Consider the following 25,012-nt stretch of genomic DNA (forward strand, 5'->3'; position numbering starts at 1 on the left):
AGCTCTCTAGCAGGATATGGTTTTAACAAATACGGTTCAATGGGAATGCTTCGTCTCCCACAATGACGGATGGAATTTTGTCTCCTGGGTAATGGCTAAAAAAAATTAAAGCAAGTAAAAAGAGTGGAGCAGGCACTAGTGATATATATGCGATCAAAATCCCACCATACTTTACACTTTGGATTCCCACACCAAGACAATATCAATATATATGAGTAGCTTTATAATCAGCATCGATTACAGCTTTCCCAAAACAATGATAACTTATCCATTATAATTATGAAAAAGTCACAGAATTCAACAGGAATTTGTCTGTCGAATAGTTAAATCTTTGAAAAGAGATACTGAGGAAATTGTCATGCGGAGTTGGACATCTGCGCCATTCGCCTTCAGTTTTACATCGGTTTTCTAAATCCTCTTTATCGGCATATCCTGGTGGCATATACGCATCACTTGACTTGATTCGAAGAAAATTGTGTAATGCACATAAAAAATACAAAGATATACTATATACATCTAATCAATTGGTTTGAAAAATGGTATTAATGTTTTGCAGGATTCCAAACACATTTTCTAAAACAAATTCAATTAAAATTCTTTTTGATTAAGACAGTGATGGTAGTAGCAAAGGCACAAGCATTAATTCCACTGATACAGCGGTACCAGAAAAGAAAAAGAACAAGGTCAAGGTCAAAGGGTCAAGGTTGTTGGTATCCAGTGAAAGGTCTTTTAACAAACATTACATATGTGAAGTATAAATGTCCTGGTGTCTACTGTTCAAAAGATATGGCCAAATAAAAAGTTTAAAATTTTCATGTAAAAGAAGGTCAAACTCCAAGGTCAAGGTCAAAAGGTCAATTTTGGTGGTATCCAAAGAAAGGTCTTGTCACAAGGAATACACATATGAAATATGAAAGTCATAGCTCCAATATATCAAAAGTTATTCAATTTAAAGTTTTTATATTACAAACAGAGAGACAGAAGACACACAGACAGACAGATGGACACAACAAAAGCATTATTCCACTGAAACTTCGTTTACGGGGGAAAAAACAAAGTCCCTCTGAGGAGGTAATGATGAAAGCTGTTTCTGTACTATCAACTATTGAAGAGGCAAGGAAAGACAGAAGAAGCAAAGATGAGGCCGATAATGAAGATTCGTCATTTGCTCGCTATTTATATCAAGAACTGAAAACTATTAAAGATCCTAAGTCAAAGGAATTTTAAAGTTAAAAATTCAGCAGTTGCTTTATGAGACCAAATTCGGTTCAACCTCTACATTGCATATGCCGACGAATACTCAGTCAACAACCTCAGACAATCCATTGACACAGATGAGTAGTTTCATGTCTACTCAGTTTGACCAGTATTGACATTAATGTAAAATATAAGTTGTAAGAGCTATTAGAAGATAAGTTTCTTTTTCATTTTACATAATTTTATTTTCGTACAGTCTAGGTAGATTACTTTTAATTTTCATTCTTATGTACAATCTTGTGAAATACCTAGGAAATGCTTTTGAAATCTTACCTTCAAATGTGTATCTTTGAGAACAGCGCAAATAGCCTTACATGTATCAGGGATTATTTTGGATAAGGTCTGTTTGGGTATTCTATACAAGTACTCCAATGACTGATAACTCTCCCCTAAAATGGAATGTACATTCAGTTTCGCTTCTTAAATAATTCGTATAAATGCAATAAAATGTTAATCTTTTCTTTTTTAGTTTCATTGCAGTGCATAGAACGATGATAGACACTGCTATCAGAACCTCATCCTCCATTTTTATTATTTTGACAGAGAGAGAGAAATTTGTCGGGAGAAACACGTGGGAATACGTACTTTATTTAAAATCTTATAATATGTATATTAGCGTGAGTACAAGAATGTTTTATAATACAAAAGTCTAATAACTTGTATAATACTACAAATCTCATCGTGTATACCGGCCTTAAAAATATGTTCCTTGATGATTCTACATAATTTGTGTTTGTGTCTTGAGGTTTTAAAGAAACTGGGTTCAACAATAAGAGGAAAGCTCACGGTTGTCCCAGAATCAGTAGTAGACGGACAAATCAATCCAGTAAAACTATTATTAATTTACCGGAGAGATATTAAGATATTTTGTTTCTGGGAATTGCTTTTACCTAATATTCCATTATGATTGTAAACCCTACATTGTATGCACGTGCCATTTTAGAATTCATGTGGTACAAGTAAACAGATCTAAGTTGTGTTTAAAGGAAAACATTTCAAAATATAATGCCCGTAATAAGGAACAATACGCTTCCCCAAGATGCAAATTAGAAGTATATAAAAGTATATAAAAGGTCTTTTATTCCCGATGCTGTGAAACAGTGGAATTTATTACATACATAAACTAGGGAAGCCATCTCACTCAATGCATTTTGAAAAAAATTAACTACAGAAGTAAACAAGATGTGTTTGTGAAACACTGATGCCCCCGTATGGCAACATAGCAAAGATTAAACTTTTCATAAATGCAAATTTAATTAATTGGTACCAAAAGTAGGGTATTCTAACTGGAAAACAGTTGTGAAATTTGAAAGAAAGCCAATCTTAAAGTTTCTTTAATAAGTACAAAAATATCCTAAGTCAAGGTCAAAAGGTCAAGGTAATTGGTATCCAATGAAAGATCTTGCCACATACATGTATAATACTTATGTGGAGTATTGAAGCCCTAGCCTTAACCGTTCAGATGTTATGGCCAAGGTTAAAAAATTTAAAAGTAAGTCTAACTCCAAGGTCAAAGGGTCAAAGTTCTTGTTATCAAATGAAAGGCCTTATCACAAGGATTAAATATGTAAAGTAAAAAAGCACTAGCCCTAACCCTTTAAAAGTTATGATACATGTAAAGGCTTGCTTTTTTAAAGTAGGTCAAACTCCAAGGTCAAGGTCAAAGGGTTAAAGTTTTGGTACAAATGTATCCAATGAAGGGTCTTCTCACATGGATTACATATATGATGTATGAAAGCCCTATCCCTTACCGTTCGAAAGTTATGGCCAAGGTTAAAGTTTTTTTTACAGGTACGGAAATCTACAAGGTCGAGGTCAAAGGGTCAAGGTTGTTGGTATCCTATGAAAGTTCTTTTAACAAATAATTCATATATGAAGTATAAATGTCCTGGTATTTGCCGTAAAAAAGATATGGCCAAAGTAAAAGTTTAAAATTTCAAGTAAAAATAGGTCAAACTCCAAAGTCAAGGTCAAATTTGGACAACGTAATAAAAGGTTCTTTTTTGTGAAATAAGATAGTCATGGCTCCATTAAATTAAAAGTTATGGGCAAGGTAAAAGCTTTTGCGGACAAACAGTTAGCGGGACTCTACGGACGGACACGATCAAAAACTATATTAAAGTTTACATGACCAAAAAATCCCCCAATTTATTTTTAATTTGGCAAAAATTATACAAATATAATCCATACTTAAGACACAACTGTATTTAGCTATGATTCATATAAAAGAAATATTATTAATAATAGCATAACTATGATTTATATAAAAGAAATATTATTAATAATAGCCCTTTATGTTCTTGTGGAAAGTATGAAGATGTTTATCATTTCTTTTTTGCCTGCAGAAATTGCCTAAATGCTAGGAATAATCTTAATTCTATGTAATACTGTAAACCAACTTTTATTCGCGACGACTTTATTTCGCGATTAACATAGTGTAAACTTGTTCGCGACGATTAATTTTCGCGATTAAGACTTTTTGGATCTTTTATTAATAGATACAGAGGCCTTAAGGACCGGTTCGCGGCGAGAAATATTCGCGATGACGAGGCTCTCGTGAACTTCGCGAAAATTTCTCGCACGCGAATAAAAGTTGGTTTACAGTACATGTATTTCAATTGCATGACATATAGTTATATTTAAAAAGAGGAACTCGTAAGTTTAAAGAAATTGCTTCCAATCCTTGTGTTTATACAATAAAATATCTTCAAAACAAATAGTCAATATTAACGCACTTTGAAAAGAGATTTTATTTTTTTTCAAAGTGCGTTGATTTGGCTCAAATTTAACGCACTTTGAAAAAAATTTTGAAAGTGTGTAATTTTTTAAAGTGCGTTGTAACACACCTCTCCTGCAGAGTGGGGATATAAAAAGGGAAGAAACAGCTTCTTTTCATATTACTGCTTTTATAGAAAAGAAATAAACATGACACTGGAAGGTAAGCTTCAGTTAAACGGTGAAATTTTTTGAAAATACAAGAAATCAATTTAGAATACACTTAGGAAAACAGATGCTCTGCTTTGAAAAAAAATCTGCTAAAGTTTGTTCCTATATATTCTCTTATTTGATGTCAAGTTTGAAAAGTAGCTTGCAATTTGCTGTGGATTAAGTAATGATCTTTAGAAAACCCTCTTTATTCATCTTGCACCAGTGACAACTCTTACTGGATCTACCTTTCTTTCTGTTCTTTTACCAACTTTGTATTTTTCATATAAAATTTATTCCAGTCCACCATAATCTTTTTATTTTTTTTTTTTGGGGGGGGGGTATGTTTCCTTTGGTCATTTCTATCTGTTCACAAAATAAGAAAAAAATACCATAAATTTTTGGTCAGTTTGTATAAAAATTCAATAAAAAAATAGATTTTAAAAACTTAAAAACTGGAATCTTGAAATTTTGCTATACATAAAACATATACATTTTAAATAAAAACCTCTAAACATTATTATCTCCCTTTATGCATTATCATGGCAAACATGTCTTAAGGTCAAGATCTAGTAAATAACTTTAGACTATTTTTTTGGTGCTAGATCCATTATGACGTCATAATCAATTTCAACTTTCTTTTTCCCGTACTTTACGGCTTTAGCAAAATTATGTAGAAAATAGGGTATTTTTATGACATTAAATCTGAAATCATATGAAAAGTAAACCGGATACCTATATTAAATTTGATATTGGTTTAAAGAAGAGGCAATGAACATACTAATTACCGTTTTCTGAGAGACTGTAGGCAATCTGGATACATTTTCTTTGTCGAATATGAAAAAAACTCCCATATTCATGACTGGTTTTCTTAATTTTTCATTGAAAATGACAGTTTAAAATACAGTTTTTCATCTTGTTTACCTACAAATTATGACCTGAAACAGCTTATTTAACCAAGCTAAAGTTGTAAAGCATCAGTAAAGGAACTTATTTCTCAAATTTGATAAATCTGTAGGCACCTTTCATTTACTAGATCTTGACCTTAAGTCACAATGAATTTATGTAACTTAATACAGAATACATGTACCTGTCTGGTCTTCCAGCTAGAGGATCTGTAATCCTGGGAATCTTCATTAGGAAAATCTTGCAAGGGCTACAATGATCAAATTAGGTTTACGCGCCCGGATCGATAGATCCAAGGCGTATATTGTTTTTGTCCTGTCTGTTTGTCTGTTTATCTGTCTGTCTGTTGTCAATTTTAACCTTCGCCATAGCTTTGAACGATAAAAGATAGAGACTTCAATTTGGTAGGAATACTCCACTAATAAGGTTCTTTTAAATGACATCAAGGTAAATGACCTTGTGACCTTGACTGTGATCTATATACTAAAAATATCTTTTTCAAGTTTTTGCCATAACTTTTGAACCATATGAGAAAGGGACTTCATATTTGGTATGCATACTCCACTAATAAAGTTCCTTCAAATGACGGCAAGGCCAATGACCATCTGACTTTGACTGTGACCTATATGCTAAAAATAGGTTTTTCAAACTTCGTTGCCGCCGAGCGCATAGTGTTTCAGAAACACATCTTGTTTAATTTGAAAGTTTGGGTTAAAATTCTAAACAAAATATATATTACATGTACCTGATATTTAAAGTCGCTTGGTCCATTTTGAATCGCTAAAAATATATATTCGTTTTTCTTCTTGAAAAAAAAATTGTCTATAAATTGTTTAAACTTTCGTCAAATTATATCCCAAAAGTCTTTTTCTTTTAGAGGATATCAAAATTCAAAAGTTAAAAAATAATTTTTGTTAGGTCACATAAAAAACAATCCTATGTTTATATCGGGTGAAATCACCTTCGAAAAATTTAATTTATCGCTTACAGGTATATATCATGAAGAACAAACCCGAGCATTTTTTTCACAACAAAGTACACGGACAATATTTTAGCTCCTAGAAAAAGAAAATTAAAATATCTGATTTTCCATTATTCTTTAAATATGCATATTAATATAAAATTTACTATGTATTATATTCAATTAATTTCTTCATTTTTAAAAGATGTATTTTGGCTAAAAGCTTCTCTAATGCAAAAAAAAAAAATGATCGGGTTTGAATTATTTTCATTATTAGATATAACCGATAAATTATTTTTTTTTAAATTGACTCCACAACAGATCTTAAATTCCCGTCAGGAAGTACTGTTTGTCAATATGGTTTTTGATCTTTCCATGTAAGGATTGTTGTAATAAACTGTTAAATCCATCATAATTTATTTTTATATACTATCTGTGTAATGACATACTTTTATTGTGTAAGATAATATGTGCCTGTTTCGGATTAAGCGGCTTTAAATGTTATCCTGAAAATATTCTGAATCATTAGGAATGATTGATAAAGGAGGGGATTCAATGTTTTTCAATTTACACATAGAAAATATTAAAAGCTTTTCTGCATTTTGGACAAATTTTTTTGACAAAAAAAGTGGGATCAACCAGCAGACTAATTAAGAAATCAAAACATGGGAAAAACATTGCCATGTATAGTATACATATATCTTCCGTTGACTCCATACTAATTATAAAAAATTCTAAACATACATGAAAATAAATGTGCTACATTGCTGCCTGCTATCAGGTGGGTAAAAGAAAATAAAACACAGCCGCAATCCAATTGCAAATTGGATCCACCCATGTTTTATGGATACTACATGTAAAGTTGTAAAATTTATTTTGTTCTTGAATGTGACTCTTTTTAATTTGTACATTGTCATTGACATACTAAGTGTACAGCATCAGAATGAATTCATCTATACAGATCAATACTGTAAACTATAAAACTATTCATAAATGTGTGCAAGATTGATATGCCTGTAATATATAGCTGAAATACACTGATCAGTAAAATTAAAATATGAGACAGAAAGCTGCATCTTGGAAAAGTCAATAAAGAGTGCTTTATGACAATTAACTAATTAGGAAGTACAAATGGAGTTGTCACAATTTTACAATACACCCTTGGATACATTTCTTTACCTACTTCACAATACATTATCTTGCAGAGCAAATAACTTGTATCAAGGTCCCAAAAATGATTCCACATAGTATAACAAAGTACATATACTAATTAAGATCTAAAACACTTTTCCATCACTTTATTAGCAGCTGTAAATCTGTGTGTCTGCATGTACTGAGATAATTTTCATAATTTTACACTTACACTTTTGTGATCAATTCTATCAAATATTCTACGGTCCTGATATTGCTTAAAATTTCAACAAATTTAACCCACTTTTCAGTTATCATTGTCAAAAGTCAAAGGTTGAATATTTCCATGGTATGATTTCTACAAATCCTGTTTGTTAAAATAGAATGGACACAAATATATTATCACTTGGAAAAATAAATTTATACAAACAATTTCCTTTAAATATACTGATATATAAAGAAAATAAAATACCGGTACCCAAAATGGGCACATATATTTCACAGTAGTATATGATTCAATTTCATGTACATGTAATATGTGCAACTGTGCATCCAAGTTTTCATGGTTTTGTTTGCTTTTATTGTTATTACGCATTAAAGATTATTAATACCGAATCTCGATAACTATTTTGTTTCAGACTTACTTACTAAAGACTTACATCTTAATTTTATCAAATATTCAAATTAATTGCATGTGTAAATATTTTGCACATTCACAATGAGACATTTCAACATGTTTAAGTTAAATTAGATCGGGATCAAACGATAAACCGTAACCTGAAATAAAAAAATTAAAATAACTCCTAAAATACGTAAAGAAGACATACAAATTTTATTTCAAATATATATATATATATTAAATATGTTAAAATAAAGAAGAAAAACATACAAAACGTAGTTTAATTGCATTAAGTTTTAAAATATTACTAGCGTACTCTAAAATACTCTATCGTACTAGCGTACTCGGTTTAGTAGGACCGATAAAAAATACTTACACATTGCTATGGGGATCGGTCGGGGACTACCACACCACTACTTGTTTTTCTTGATCTCTATTTCAAAGATTTCGATCTTGAAAGGAACAGTTAAAATCCTCTCGGACTTTGCCCCATACCACCCTGATTTCCTCATATTTTCCTTTCTATGAGTAGCTACGTATAATACTTTTCATGTCCAGATCCACCCTTTGGCTTTTCTTGAAGATTTCATTCCGATGGTTTTTATAGATAATAAACTTTCTGGCGTAAGATGCTGACAAAAATCCCTACTTTGTTAACTGTTTTTCAACAAATTCGGTGTCTCTTAAGGTAGAAATTTCCTGAACAAGATGTTTCAAAACAAAAAGGAAAAATGCAGATTTATTGTCAGCATTTTGTTTACATTTTACACATTTTGTATTCTTCAATGCTCCAACAAAGGAAATAACTCGGATAGAGAAAAAGCACATTTAGACCAATTTTATTATGTCATAAAATGTTTCTTTTTCATTTACCCATAAATGTTTTAAATGATATTTGCAAAATAACATTTCTGAAATATAAATCTCCCTACTAAGATTTTCATGTCACTTGTAAAAGTCTTTAAATTCTAAGTCTGACAATGGAGGTAACGAAGACTTTTTTGGCATCAGAAAATTAGAAATTGTAAAAAGAAATTGTGACATATATTATTTTTTACACAGTTTTGATTGTCATAAAGCATATAAAAAATATGCACAAAAACGGCCTTGCCGAGTAAATTTTTCTTGATAATATTGATAAATAGCAATAATCATTATGATTTACACTTTCTAGCCCCGTTTCCATGGCAACCAGGTAAACTACCATGTCTTCTTTCGTATAGTCAATCTTTTCAATCATTGAAGCTGAATCCAAGACATCGCGAAGCCATATCATTTTGATATTTAGGTAGAATTGAAATTTAATACAAGAAATACAGTACATGTAAATGTTTTGTGTAAGAAGAATCCTACCTTAAGAAACCGCTGTTTTTAATCAGAATTATTTTCTTCCATCAATCGACTTTTAGAGAGTCTTTACTGGGAAACATTCATAATCACCTGCACTAGAATTTATTCTGTAGTAAATCATCGAAGTAAAAATGTTATTGAACTTCTTGAAATACTTTTAAAAAGAAGGGAACTATGTAAAGATTAGTGCGAAAGTGATGAAGACCTTGTTTAAAGCAGTATGAGCTGTATTTTTGAGAATTTTTTTTTTGCTATTAAAATGTGCTCTAACGATTGACTTGTATGTAATTTACACCTTTTTGATGGGTTAGACTAAAAAAAAAAGAATTAAATTGTTCCAGAAAATGATTTCTGGGCAATGGTATGTATCGTATTACATTGTATATAAGAAATCAATATTGTACAGGATGACAATAATGTAATTTTGCTTCAATCTAAGCACATAAATATTTGTTCCGTCGCATATATGAACGACAGAAGTTTATAAATGTTCTTATTTTCTATTATTAAAATAGTTAATTACAATTTTTCAATACAAATTTCCGACAGCAAACTTGCAGGTCATATTGCTTTAGAAGAATCATATCCTTTGGTCTATTGTCTGATCCATGTCTTTGACTATGAATTTGCTAGCTTTTTCAAGAAAAAAGATACATCACATTTACACTGATAAACTCGATATTAGTCATGCATGATTTCCTTGGTAGTTGCAAGTTGCAACCATATGGAAATATAGTTATTGTTGTTGTCTACCGCATGGGGTTGTGAATGTAGGACTTTAAGTTGGAGCAGTTTTACATTATTTGACAAAGCAATAAACAAAGGAGCGAGAAGGTCTATCAATTATTGGCTCAACCTAAAAACCTTTTATAAGAAAATTAGAAAATAAAACAATTAAAAGAAAACTTAAGAATATTTGGGGATAAACATAGAAAATACATCAAAATACAATTCAGTCGTTTTATTTTAAGAATTCAACTATTTCTGGCAAGCGGGAATGTAAATTCAACAAGGTTGGCTGTCACAGTCGTATGAAAATAACCTTTAAAAAGAAACATATTTAAAATGAAAGTCAATATCCATATTTCGTAGCTTTAAAAATGTAACCCAAACTTAATGTTGCATCAGCAGATTTTTTACATAAATTTATGTAATTCATTGAATATTGAAATTTTCTTGTGTAAAATTTTAAAAATAGGTTTATTTTTGGACAGAAATTTTCAACTATACACCTTTGACTCTAAGACTTTATTAATCAATGAAATATACCGAGAAAGTCAGAAAAATAACAAGAAAGCAGTTGAATTAATTTCATTCATATTCAAATTAATCGCAAAATTTGGGGAGAGAGACGATCGATTTCATTATAGACAAGAAATTCAAAATTCAGTACTTTAGTTCAAAGATACTGTTTGTTTACAAAAAATATATATGTGATTTTTCTTAATCTTTATTTAGCTTCTTAATGAAAAAGTATGAAAAAAAACATTAGTACTCAAAAGTAATGATAGAAACAAAGCAATGAAATAATTTAATACACATGTAGTGTTTAATGCATCATAAATACAATTCAACAGATTCATATTCAACAAGTACTTCCTCAACATACATGTAGAGGGAAAAGACAAACAGATTCACACTCCAGCAACTTGGAATTGAGACATATTTGTGTAAAACTTCTTAATGGTTTCACTGTCCAAGTACCAACACACCCCGTCCCCAAATTCCTTGGTAATCGCTCCCAGAGAGGTTTGTTGTCCATTTGTCTTGACCAGGTCGACATAAGCGACAAATTCACCCGACTTCATGACTATGTCAACGAGTTTACCACTGTAGTCACTGAAGATGGCTGCAAAGATAGATAATAAAACATCTTACATGTACTATAGGTTTTACTTTCCATGCAATTAGAATGAAACATATGGATATAACAGAAATAAGAAAAAAATATTACATTTATTTACAATCTTGAAATAAATCTGCATTTCAAGCAGTTGGTATTTTAACAATACATTCAAAAGAGCAAGCCTCGATTTGAATGTTTTTCACAAGACATAACTTTATTTTTTGTCCGAAATAAGAATATTAAAGAAATTACATAAGATCCCTCCACGTCATTTTTTGTAGTCGTGAATTCCGCCCAGAGTTGCAAACCCAGTGGTGTGTTAATGGCTGTTACAGTGACGTCATTAATATTCTTTTGATAAACGGGTGTTTTGGTAATGTCTCTCCTGTCGGCGGTAAAGCTCACTACCCTGCCATCTCTTACTGTGATTTTATTAATCATCTCTGTCCCAAACTGACCGTCCATACGGTAGCCTGTAATGACAACAAAAAAGTACATCATTGATCAAACCAAAATAATTAAGAATCAAATAAAAATCTTCAAAAGATTTTTTTATATATATCCATGTGCGTTTGAAAAGTAAATTTTAAATTTATGGATGGTACAGTTAATTAAAAAGAAAAAAAAACCATGGTTGTTTAGGATAACGTCATAGTAATTAATGCATAATTCATATATTTGCCCCAACTCTTTTTAATTTCATTGGCTTGATTCTACCTGGTGATGTTGATTTCAAGATGGTGTACATGGAAGATGAGCTCATAGGTAAATCAAAGCAAAGGGGTTTCGCTAGGCCAGGAAGGATAACTCCAAAAGATGGAACCTGGGATTTCTCTGTGAATATTGAAATAAATGCTGTTAAAGAAGACTACAATATGAAATAATGATAATAATAAATAACATTTATTAAGTCAAGATCTAGTAAATGAAAGGCGCCTACAGATTTATCAAACTTGAGAAATTAGTTCCTTTATTGATGCTTTACAACTTTAGCTTGGTCAAATAAGGTGTTTTCGGGCATAATTTGTTGGTAAACAAGATGAAAAACTGTGTTTTAAACTGTCATTTTCAATAAAAAATTAAGAAAACCGGTCATGAATATGGGAGTTTTTTCCGTATTCGGCAAAGGAAATATATCCAGATTGGCTACAGTCTCTCAGAAAACGGTAATTAGTATGTTCTTGGCCTCTTCTTTAAATCAATATCAAATTTAATCAAGGTATACGGTTTACTTTTCATATGATTTCAAATTGAATGACATGAAAATACCTTATTTTCTACATAATTCTGCTAAAGCCGTAAAGTACGGGAAAAAGAAAGTTGAAATTGACTATGACGTCATAATGGATCTAACACCAAAAAATAAGTCTCAAGTTATTTACTAGATCTTGACCTTAAAGAAAATGCAACAAAACTTTATCACTATTTAGAAATCACACAGATATGTTATTTCATCTTTCATGGTAATAAAAAACAAACATTTATGAGAGAAAATGCAACAAGAATGTTATCACTATTTGATATCCACACAGTTACCTAGAGTCCTTGCCTTTGGTACAGATGGCGGTACTGGTTTTGGAGTGGTGGTGGTGGTTGTGGTGGTGGTGGTTGTAAAGAACAAGGATGGTTTTCTTTGAGGTCGCTGTCGGGGGAATCTCGCGTCGAAGCTAGGTATTGTAGGTAATGAATTCCAGCTAGGTACTGACAATGAATTGCACAAGCCGAGATAAAAGACATAAATCCATTGCTCACTGTATTATATAGTTTTAGTTACTACTAGTAACTACTACTACTAGTAATAGTTCTAATGGGGAAGTAACACATCATTTTCAAATCAATTTAACAAAAACGTTTTTCTTTCTTCTAAAATTGCCAGCTTAAAAATTGTTATGAATACTATATAAAGGATTTTTAGGTCACCTGAGTAAACTCAGGTAACCTATTGCTATCCGTTTTTGACCGTCTTCGTGCGTCATCCGTCGTGCGCCGTGCGTAAACATTTGAACATTTACAGATTCTCTGCAACCGCTCAACACATTTTGGTATAAAACATCTGTGGGTGAAGGGGAACAACAATTGTGAATTTCATGGTCCTTGGGCGTTGAGGGGTTGGTCCAAAACCACTAAAATTAGTGCAATCTTTAAAAATCCTCTTCCATACTCCTGGACATCAAGCAGTCAAACTGTTTGCATGATTGTAATCAGCATTGGGTTTACTACAATTGTGAAATTTATGGCCCCAGGATAAGGGGTTCTGTTGTTAGGGTGGGGCTAAATAGATTACATAGTAAAAATGCAGAATTTCTTTGAAAATCTTCTTCTCTGCCCCTGAGCATTAAATAAACTAACCAAGTACATTGATATGTTGAATAAGACTGTCTCTTCCAAAATTGTGAATTTCCTGGCCCCGGGGTCAGGAGTTCTGGTGTTAGGGTGGGACTCTAATTCTTTTGAAAACTTCTCTGCTCCTGGGTATTAAATAAACAATCTTACCAAGTACATGATTATGTTGAATAAGGCTGCCTCTTCCAAAATTGTGAATTTCATGGCCCCAGGGTTAGGGGTTCTGGTATTAATGAATGCTAACTAATGAAAATGTATTAAGTCTTTTCCTTTGCTCCTGGTTAATATGCCAATTATCTAGGTAAATATGTATGATTGAGAAAGGTACCTTTTCTAAAATGGTTCATTTCAGGGCCCCTAGGTTAGGGTTACCGCGGGGGAGGGGGGTCACATTGTCTGAAAATAAAGTGATGCTTTCAAATCTGCTCCTTGGTTTTACTCAGCCATTTATGATGAAAAGAAATTTAAAACTTGTGATAAAATTTCCAAAATTTTGAAATATATGGCCCCAGGGTCAGTGGTTCCTGTGGGTTGGGGTGCACAACTGATGATCATAAAGTGGATTTTCCCTTCGTTACTCTGATCTACCACTGGGTATTGAGTAAACAAAGTAAGCATGCTAAGTGCATAGCTATGATAAATAATTGTCCTCTTTCATAATTGTTTTCATAGATTTTGGTTTAAAACACAAATTAAATTGAAGTGTTGGAAAGTTGTTACATGATACGCAGGTGACCTATAAGGCCCATTGGCCTCTTGTATTAAAGTTAGAATTTAGGTTACATAACTTTTATTTCAGTTTCAGGGGGATGGGGTCCTTGCGCCATCCCTTCTTGATTTTATTCTGCTTTTCTTTTTTATTAAATTGCATATCGTTGAAAGTAAAGGTCATTCAAACACATTCATGCAAATAAAAAGTTTGATTGAATTTTGTTTACCAGATATTAAATAAAAAGAAAACTTACTTGATATCACACTGAATCCACTAAGTATTCTTGGCTGAATAGCTGAAATATTAGGGACAATTTTATTTAGCTCACAAGGATGGAGGGTCTACAGTTAAAATTGGCATTGGAAAAATCTCGTAATACAAATTCTCTAAACTTTCAACTCGAATTCAGCTCTTGGATACGTAATAAACAAAAAAGAACACATTTTGATTCAGAGAGCAGTTTAAGAGGGTAAAAAATGAAATTATAAAATAAAATTGAAAGAAAGCTTCCTTCTTTATATCATGAAGTCATTGTTAAATACTTTTTTTTTAAAGTTGTATCTCCTCCTGGGATAGTTGCTTATGCTTGTTCGAAATATACATATCAGTTATATGTTTAGTTTCTGCCTAGAATAAAAAAAAATAAAAGAATATTTCAAGCTTCAAAAATAATGCTAGGACTTACTTTGTTGAACTCCAGATGAGGATAAAGATTGATAAAACATCATTGCATTACCACCTCCTATAATACAAAAAATGTGGTAAAATAAGAAAAAAAGATCACAAGTATTTTTTTTTTCAGTGGTACTATTTTCTATTAAGGAAATTCTCACTTTACCATTAGGAACTCTTCACTCAATTACGGTTACATTATTCAGTTATATATAGTTAAATAATCTTTAATATGGGGGAAATACCATTTATCAAATTCTAAAGCAATTCAATGTAAACAATGCATTATAAACAATTTTTTTTCAATAATGACAACCTTCAAATTCTAAATGAACACAATACAAGAGAATTCATTTAAGTTGCATGATAACCTTGATACATTTATTGGGAAAAAAAATTATTTTATATAGTATTACCTACCCCTTCTTGAGCTTTTCCTATTCGATCCAAATCGATTAGATGGTGGTGCTCCTAAAACAAATTTATATACAAGCTGTAAGAAAGCTTCCTATTTTTTTTTTTTAATTTTAACGCTATTCTTAAAAACAAAAACTTGTAGAAAAAAAAGTTGTGTATCTTCTGTTTTGCTTTTACTAATAGAATTGGAAAGAATATTCACGTTTTTAAAAAATATACATGTATACCATGTATATGTCAGTTATATGACCAGTTTTTGCCTAGAACGAAATAGAAATGAAAAAATATTCATGTTTTTTCAATAAATGCTAAGACTTACTTTGTTGAGAACCAAATGAGGATACCGATGGAGGAAACATCATTGCATTGGCACCACCTATAATACAATAAATGTGGTAAAATGGGATTTGGAGAAAAAAAAAATGTCATTAGAAGTAAAAATGATTCAAACACGTTTATGCAAATAAATAGCTAGATATGAATTTTTGTATCATGTGTACCATAAAGAAAAAAGGTAAACTAACCATTTGGCATTAGTTGTGGTGCAGGTGCCCCTATAATGCAAAGAGATTTATTCATTATATTCTATATCAATACTTTATTTTCTTTCACTTATTGTGACTATTATTCGTGATACATCCCTACAACAAAAATATTATTATAGTTACATGTAACTTTAGTTTACTTAAACAAGCTACAGTAAAAATTTGCTTTACTCTGTTTTACAATGAAACTTTACTTTTTTAATTTAATTTTTTTATGAGATTTCAAAGCTTAAACTCTTTTTAATTGGATAACAGTGGTGTGAAATTATTTTGAAATAATATATGAGAGTACAAGTGATGATTTTATTCAATATGAAAACATATCCATGTATGAAATGAAGAACGCATTAAGTAATCTGAAATCAAAAAAAAACTTTGACTTTCCCTTAACTATATTTAACTCATGTATTTAAAAAAGTACTAACATTTTAAGATTTTTTATAACATGTAATTAATTATTTCGTTTTTGTATAAAGATAAAAAAAAGCCAACCTCTGTTCAAAGACCAGCTAGAAGACAAAGAGTCAGTCGGAATGGATTCTGATGCCTTAACCTCACTTGGATTAGCTTTGGTTTTATCAGGCAGAGTCACCACCATAGAAGTAAGTGGCGTTACAAACTGATACTGTAATATCAAGAAATTCATCATTTTTCGTGATCATTACATTATTTCATAATCAAATTCACCAGAGATTGCATTTGTATTTACTTTTAAAGAATTTTTTTATCAAAGCAATAAATAAATTTATCTTTATTTATTTATACCTTTAGAGAGAGCTGGAGAATTTTGTCTTCTAACTTTTTGATCTCTGCCGGTGAATTGAGTGTATCTTTATCTCTTAGCATTTGTTTGATAGACAAATACGCCCAAAGTTTCTCCATCATTCCTGGATTTCTCGTGGTCACAGGGGGTAAAGGAGTGGGGAATGGTCTGGGTGGACGTGGAGGAAAAGGATGGACTGGCCATGGAATAATGATTCCGTGATTGGCAGGTATGCGAAGAGACACGCTGTTTCTACTTCCTTCTCCATTTACAGTCATGCCTGATTGTAGCTTGTTCAGATCTTTTACTTTTCCTGCAACAACCATTTCGGTACCTCTGAAGTAAGTGTTGAAGTTGGTCTCAGTAACTGTAGTGTCATAGAGTGTTCCATCAACATAGTTGAATGAGACATTCTTCAGTAAAACGGTTGAAATTTCTTCGTAAAATCCAGCTATCTGGAGAGCTGCATCTGCATCTTCGTAGATTTTTCTTGCAAACCCGTTATTCTGTGCTGCAAGTCTTTTGACTATATCAAAGTCAGCGCCTCTTCCAAAGGCAAGACTGAAAATAGGCAGTTGGGCTTCGTTTTGTTTCTTGACGTATTCTAGTATTCTTTCAGTTCTGGTTTCTCCAGAAGTGGCTTGTCCATCGGTTAGGAAAACCATCAGAGATGCTCTCCCTTTGGTTCCACTAATTTGCATTAGTTTCTGAAGACCTTCTCTTAATGAAAGATCTATATTTGTCCCTGAAGGTTGAAATAAGAACATTTTTCAAAAGCATGTGATTTTTTGGAATATTCTTGGTGGTATACAGATTGTACTATATAATTTAAATTTCAATTTATTTCTATTAGGTATCTTTACAACACACTCTTAAAAAATATGCACTTAGAATGTTTGTTTTTTTTTAGTGCAATAAAATGTGAACTAATATTAAACAAAAGCCATTGGTGCTTAGATCGTCGATATGGCCTCTGTTCTTCTCCTCTAAAATATAATAGGTTAAGAATTTTTTTTCGTTTGCTCAAATATATATAGAGAAAGTATATTAATATCATACCAGTTATGTTAATTTATTTGTGTATATAAGAAAGAAAAAAAGGTTTTCTTCCACGTGTACTGATTCAGAATTAGATCAATTCATCAGTTTTCGAAAGAAATATATTGAAAACAAATTAATAGTGTCTATTACTATCTAAAACTTAAGTCTATGATGTTTGTTTTATACATATATTTTTTTAAGTGGGTTAGGTGTCTTCATAATTAATGCTTCTCATACTTCATGGGAATGTTGATGTACATTCTGGACGCTCTTTGATTTTTTTAAATTTGATTTTGTCCCAAAAATTAAAGGACTTTGATGTGTTGAATTTGACTGTTTAGTGAATACATATTACATATAGTTTTAACTTATAATCACATATATGATATAAATTGCATTTAATATTCATACGCTAAAATACGCATAAGCTTAAATACGCATATACATATATCAGCCAAAATAACAAGCAACCATTCATATAAGATAATTGAGAAAATATGCTGTATACAGGGTTATTTTCATCCTCTTGCACTTGCACACAATTTTACCCCGTTTTAAATTCGTCCAATCATAAGTTCTGTTTAAGAAATTTTGCGGTATTCTTCGAATTCGCCCCCTCTTAAATTCGCCCAATTATGAAGAGGGCGAAGGGGGCGAAAATTTCCCAATATACAATACCTCCGCTTGCATCCGTCTTTCTAATATACTCTTTGGCTGCGTTTTTGTTTGAAGATGTTGCCTGGACAAATTCAGGTTTCCAGTACGACAGCGAAGAGTCGAACGCAATGATCAGGATCTTATCTTCTTGCCGGATATCGTCTATAATCTTATACATAGATTCTTGAAGCTGTCCCATCTTTGTCCCACTCATTGAACCACTTTTATCCAGTACAAACACGATATCCATTGGCATCGGTTCGATTCCCTTGGGTGCCAAGAAATGTACAAAATAACCATCCATTACCTGAAGATGTATTGTTTTAATAATAAAATATTCTTTTTTATGTTTAGACTTCTACTAAACAGTATACATGTAGCAATATTATTGTTAAGTTTTCTTTTAAATTCATCAGTAGGAAATGTACGTTCATTTTTATATTTTTTCAATTCTTTTTTACTGACTTGCATAGTCGTTTCTAATACTTTTGATATGAGAAGAAAAAAAACGTTTTCATAAGAATTGTAAGATTTACCAGAATATCCCCAGCATTGTCACTTCTGTCCACGTCGTACTGGACAATAAACTGACCAGAGATTCCGGGCTCTTGTTCTGCTCTGGACGGCTCGTATGAAATAAAGACTTTTGTAGGAGATATACGGTCAACCACGGCAAGCTGGTTGGTTCCTTCAAAATAGAAGAATATGATTATTTGAGTATAACTCTTTTTAGTTTCATGATATGATCAATCCATTGGCTTGCGTGATAATGTGCATATGAAGCACCGAAGGGGTTTAAGATTAAAATTATCACGCAATCCAATCGATTGATCATCATCATGAAACCAAAAGATCTGACAGTTATTTCTTATATTTGCATGCCCTTGATTCCACAAATTCACGTTCTACAACCCTTGCTTCTGTCTTTATTTGTCCCGCCCCACATGTGATGTTTTGTAAAAAATAAAGTAGTACTTTTACTATTTTGTAGTTTTGTCTAGGATAAAGAAATATTAAAATGTAAATATTATCCTTTACAGTATCACACATCTTATACAATCTACTGCCCACGATTTCTATCTCTATAGATTCAAATTCTTACTTAAGATTTCAAATATGAATATGTTCAGTTCTTGATTCTATTGCTATGTTTATTTATATATTTTTAATACCTTCAGGACCTTCCGTAAGAAGATCATTTCTTATTGGCGGGGTTTTGATGGTAGTTATATTTCTTGATTCCTTTATCAAGACGTTGATCTTTAAGTCGTCTACCACTTGTCCAGGATTGATGTAAATAACATGGTTGTATAGACCTTTAGTTCGTGTGAGAAGTTCCCGGTATGTTAACTCGAATGTCACCTTTTCTTGGGCTGCTACATTGACTTGAATTTGAAATTTATTTGTTTCTCTGGGCCTGCGAAAAATTTGTTTCAGTAATGTACGTATTATTAAGTTTGCAATTTATTGGATTGACCACTTATGGGTTGTCTCTTCATAAAAGAGAAAGATCAGGTCAGTCAGGTATTTAGAGGTATACAATGAATTGTACTCACTTGGCTACAATATGACCTGCACTCTGTCCTTTTGCTTTGGCAGCCTCAAATTCCTGTTTGGCTTGTTCCTTTTCTTTCACTTTGCCATTAATTTCTGTGCCATTTATTGTCCTTCAAAATATTTCTTCATGACAGATACCATATTTGAAAATAAACCAAATGCAAGGCAAGATCATTTCTGTTATTGGTTTTTACTTACAATTTAAATGCTGTTATGAAAGCCTCATTTGGAAGAGTTAGATCGAACACGGCTTCCCTCGCACCCGGTTCCTTATTGACAACTTTACTGGTTACTACAGTTTTGGCAAACCGGAAGTCAATTTCCGAGGTGACATGAAGGTAATATACCTGAATAAAATTTTGCATTAATTTGAAGGTTTTATGTTATCGTTTTGTTTGTTTAACGTAATTAAACGAAGTATTAGCCTCCACGTCCCACAATGGGACAATTATTCTTTGTATGCAGAATGTATTCGTCCTTATCGATAAATGTCGAGGTCAGTGTATATACCCTCGCTTGAATAGTAATAGTAATCGGTATGTCCGTCCGTCTGTCTGTACGTCATTCTGTCTATCAGTTACGCTTTGGGGTACCCATTTCTTATCCGCAGTTCCTCTCATACCACTGAATGAAATTTGATAAAAATTTCATAGAATCTTCATTACAAATTGCCACAAATTGCACCTCCTATTTTTACTTTTTGATATGACACAGTTTCCCATAATATCAAGGAATTTTATGGAAAACTTTTAGCAGATTATATATTTTTGCGCAGTATTTTAGAAAAAACAAAATAGAATTATCAAGAATCTTGGTTAATAATTTATATTAATCTTTATTGTAAAGTGATAAACTGTAAAATTATTTCTACACATTAAAAATTGGCTTCTTCGCAGAAAATTCAATTTAAAAAGTGTAAATTTACGAAAAAATCCCTCATAAATTTCTTTTCTGTCTTTAAATCCAGTATGTCAGCGTTTTTGTTAAAAGTAAAGTGAAAAATTTTTCCACTTTTTTCTATTGTTTAAAAAAAATGCTTTTCAAAACACAGAAAAAACTTTTTCAATCAATTCATCTTTTTTTATTTAATGTAGATAAAAACAATAAATCAAAATCATAAAGGAAACAAATATATCAACCATGTACGGTGTATTTTATTATATAATTCATGTTCTTAAAAAAATTATTTTTTCTTTTTTTCTTTTTTTTATTTGTTTAAGAAGTTTAAGAAGATGAATGACAGGAAGTGAATGCTTATCAAAGTGATAATCATGAAGATATTTTAAATTTAAATGCAACATTACTACGATTATGTACGTCCGTCCGTATGTTTACAATTATTTTTATTTTACATAAATTGACCACAATGGGCTACGTAAATAAACATGCGGTTACACATATAGTTGTAGATCAAGATTCCCTTCGGTTATTTTGCATTCTGAAATATAGAAAGGAGTACATTATATAGAATGTTCATTAATAATATCTATATCGGTATCAGTACTATATAGTGGTTAAATGAGAATAAGTAAAAGTAGCACAATAAAAGCTATCAAACATATAAAAAAAATTCATACAACTCCAGCCATTGAGGAGCATATTTTAATAAAATTTAAATTTCTTTCTTAAAGGATATGGTGCACATGGAACTTAAAAGCAAAAATACAAAGGAAAAAATATCAGAGGAACTGCTGCCTTCTCCAAGTCCACAATGACATCGTTCTTTCATTTTTCAGCACTTATTACTTCGTAGAGGAAACTGAATTTTGTGAGGTCTGCTGTTCGTTATAGCTTTGAACAAACCAAAAACATTCTTACATTATGGAAGTGGATAAATTACTGACAGTCACTGATAAAAACAAAATATGCATGTGTTGCTCAGTGAAAGAATTGCTGAAAGTTAAACTTGATACAGACATGAGGAATAAGTGCTTGCTACGCTGATTAGAATTAAAACCTGCGTGTAAAAATATATATTTTTCAACATATATGTATATATAATTTAAAATTCTTTATAATAAATCCATGTTTGAATGTTCTTTGAATTAAATTTAAAATTAAAACAATTTTTATATTTTAAGTTTTTTTGCAGGAAGACAATGAAAACATCCAAGTATTTAATTTGTAAATATGTATCATAATATGTTTTGTAAAGTGTTTAAAGTCTTAACATGTAAGTGTTTAGGCTCTAAACACTTTTTACATTACACGTGATGAAATTCAATGTGTTTAGAATTCGATGCATAAAAGAGTGTCACAAGAATATGCCTATAGGAAAATGTCTCACGCATTCTCAATTTATAGTCTCAATTCGCTTTAAATAATGTACCGTGTTTTAAGTTATATAATATTTCTAATAAATTTTATTTTCTGCAAGTCATATGAACCATTGTTGGTTGTTGATTAAAATACAACAATTGTTTGATTGTCTTAGGCGAAAATCGCATTTTATAGCAGAAATCGATATTTACGTTACTGTCGCCGATCATAGTGTAGTTTTTATTTTAAACCAAAAAGAAGTTATAAATCACTTACATATCTTTTTCTTAGTAAGATTGTCCTACATTTGAGTTATATTTTCTGAATACCACACCCTTCACACATACGCGTGGCACAATTTTTTTTAAAATTTTAATAAATTTATCAAATTTTGATGTCACCGCAAAATTATTACTTTTCCATTTGGAAATTCAAAAGGACTGGAAGGATTGCTGAACTGACTCATTAAGATTAAGTTGTAACTTTTTAACATCATGAACACCTGTTCCATTGCATGGAATGGTAAAAAAGACACTGCTTATCTGTATTTATAAAAAAAATAGCCCCCCTTTTCTTATGAGTCCAATGGTTAAAAAATTCATCGATATTTACGTTTTAGTATTTATTCACAAATTAAGTAAGAGAACTACACTGTTTCCTATGGGTCAAATTGCCTTACACTCGAGCATTAGAATATGCCTTTAATTAACAGTGGAATAATTAAACAACAGCATTAAAAGTTACGATAAATCTCAGAAAGATATTTACGTTACCAATATTTACGTTACCATGTTTTAAAGTAAATTAGAATTACATTCTAAAGCTGTTTGAACAAATTTGCGAGTGAATCTTGATGATTTAAAAAACTAAAAACATGAAGAAATAATCTGATTCTTAAAATGACATTTTTTTCTGTAACGAGAGTGCAGAAATGCAAATGGAAGTGTACATGCAAAGGTGAACATATTTTACACATTATCTTGTGCTTCCGTGTGATTTGAAAATTGAATTGACATATTATTCACAAGTAGAACTGTGGTTTAATAAGCGAATGTTTCCATTTTGAGCAATTGGTTTATATTGCATAGTTTTAAGTGTATTGCACGTTATCATTCGGGACGTAAATCTGAAACAAAACTTACTTAAAGTTTGTATTTTGCTGCTTGTTTGAACTGATAGTGTATCTTCAACTTAAAAAAATCGTTATATACACCTAAATTGTATACCAAGCTAAACATTTTGAAGAAGAATATATTATTTTTCATAGAAAATATAATTCCAGAAAATGAGCGCTGCGCTGCATGTAGGGGGGGGGGGTTCTTCCACATCGGATTAAAGAAAAAAGACGGCTATGGGTGTGTGGTGTCAAGAAACTGGTCGAAATTGAATCCATTTCCATTTTTGTTGCTTTGCAAGAAATACATGTATTAAATTGTGCACCTAATTTTTCCCATTTAAATTGTTGCTTAGACATAGAACTTAGAACGATCGAATGCCTCTATGCTTAAATGTACTGAAAATTCATTTTACGTTATATTAATGTAGAATGTACGTATATTGCTCTATAGAGCACATGTAATATGCAACTGCAATTATTAACAAACCTTTTTAAGGGTGGTGGGGGAAGCTTTGTTTTGTTTTTGAGATTTGACGATAAAGTTTTCACAAGCAATTAAGCATTTGATATAATCAACAAATTACAGTGTAAATGGTGGAAGGGGGTGTCATAAACTAAATAAATCCTCTATAGATAAGTCATAACTTGAAATTTCAGTGCAACCCTTTGTCAAGAGCACAGATAAGAAAATTCATAAAATTCAATAATTTGTAATATTATATTCACTTTTCCCCGAATATACTTTATTTTTGTATGATATATCTATGCGCGATATTTACGTGATATTTAACAAACACTTTTTAATCATGCAATGGCGAAATATTTTTACCTTCTGATATTTTAAATGATGTGCGTTTCTCTGAACAGATTAATAAAGAATCAAATAATGAAGCATTTTAGGGAATATTGTCATTATTTAGCTTATCGTCAGATCTGATAAAAACTTTTTAAAATAAAAAGAAAATAATTTCATTTAAATGAAAATTATGCCTGTTTTGTTTTTACTAATAATTGAATCAAAGATTGCACACCCTTTTACAAATGTGCTTAAACGGTTTCATACATGTTTATAGTTAACAAAATTTGATGTGTATTATTTTAATTTTGTATTTTTCAAAAAAATTCTTTCGTTTCCACATATGGCTTTTCAACATCACGTAAATATCTTGGTGTAAAATTAGCCCTCCAACATCGGAATTCATTTCGAAGGAGGTCAACAAAACACAGCATGAAGTATGTAAATCAAATTGTGATTTTTAATAACTATACACCTTCATGTTTCAAATGACATATAAAAGTGTTAGTTTCAGTTCACAAATTTTTTTGACTTTTCCCAAAGTCGAATTGAGACTATAAATTGAGAATGCGTGGTCTATCATCTAAACACATTTTTAGTGTACGTATAGAAATTCTCATAAAATTTGGTACCTGTTTTGGCAGTCTTAAACGTGATTTAAAGAGGATATTAAACCATTATTTTTAAGCAAAATTAAAGGATTTATCAATCTGATTAAAATTAAATTGAGGATTTTTATGAAGATTTTCGCTCCTTCAAAGAGATTATGACTGAAAAGTTCCCTACCTCAGGTGTTTTTAATTTTTGTGACGAAACGAGGCACATGAGAAATGCTCCACACGCAATAAATCCTTTATATATTCCCATTCTTCAGATTAAAACTAGATAAAATTAAGTTAAATGATATTTATATAGCATAATTTTGTACGCATTCAGTTTGAACAATAACAAAAATAGACCTATGGAAACCCCCTGGTTATCTTTATGACGTATATATTGTCACGCTGTGTGAAAACAGTTATTTATCATCTAATGTGTTTAATTTGCTTGTTGACACATTTGATTTAAACAGGTGTGTCTGCATGTAGGTATAGAATGTTTATGTCGTGTTTTAACAAAAGTATCTCCTAATTAGAGA

The 25,012-nt window shown here is 31.2% G+C and overlaps 1 protein-coding gene across 1 annotated transcript; it reads right to left on the reverse strand.

The window, feature by feature from the left end:
- Nucleotides 1-10,676: 10,676 nt before the first annotated feature.
- On the reverse strand, nt 10,677-24,810 carry LOC134243641 (inter-alpha-trypsin inhibitor heavy chain H3-like). The gene is made up of 17 exons (XM_062725883.1): nt 24,661-24,810; nt 19,901-20,049; nt 19,702-19,812; nt 19,318-19,562; nt 18,682-18,833; nt 18,167-18,452; nt 16,450-17,192; nt 16,177-16,309; nt 15,664-15,693; nt 15,459-15,515; nt 15,143-15,193; nt 14,736-14,792; nt 14,304-14,345; nt 12,532-12,696; nt 11,713-11,829; nt 11,255-11,468; nt 10,677-11,006 (listed from the first exon to the last, which is right to left on the reverse strand). Exons 1-17 carry the CDS (start codon nt 24,739-24,741, stop codon nt 10,784-10,786), a joined length of 2,856 nt encoding a protein of 951 aa, XP_062581867.1. The 5' UTR covers nt 24,742-24,810; the 3' UTR covers nt 10,677-10,783.
- Nucleotides 24,811-25,012: the final 202 nt, after the last annotated feature.

This window comes from Saccostrea cucullata, unplaced genomic scaffold (assembly GCF_032062105.1).
Source record: "Saccostrea cucullata isolate Sc308-1 unplaced genomic scaffold, CSIRO_AGI_Scuc_v1 ctg5642, whole genome shotgun sequence".
Lineage (NCBI taxonomy): Eukaryota > Metazoa > Mollusca > Bivalvia > Ostreida > Ostreidae > Saccostrea > Saccostrea cuccullata.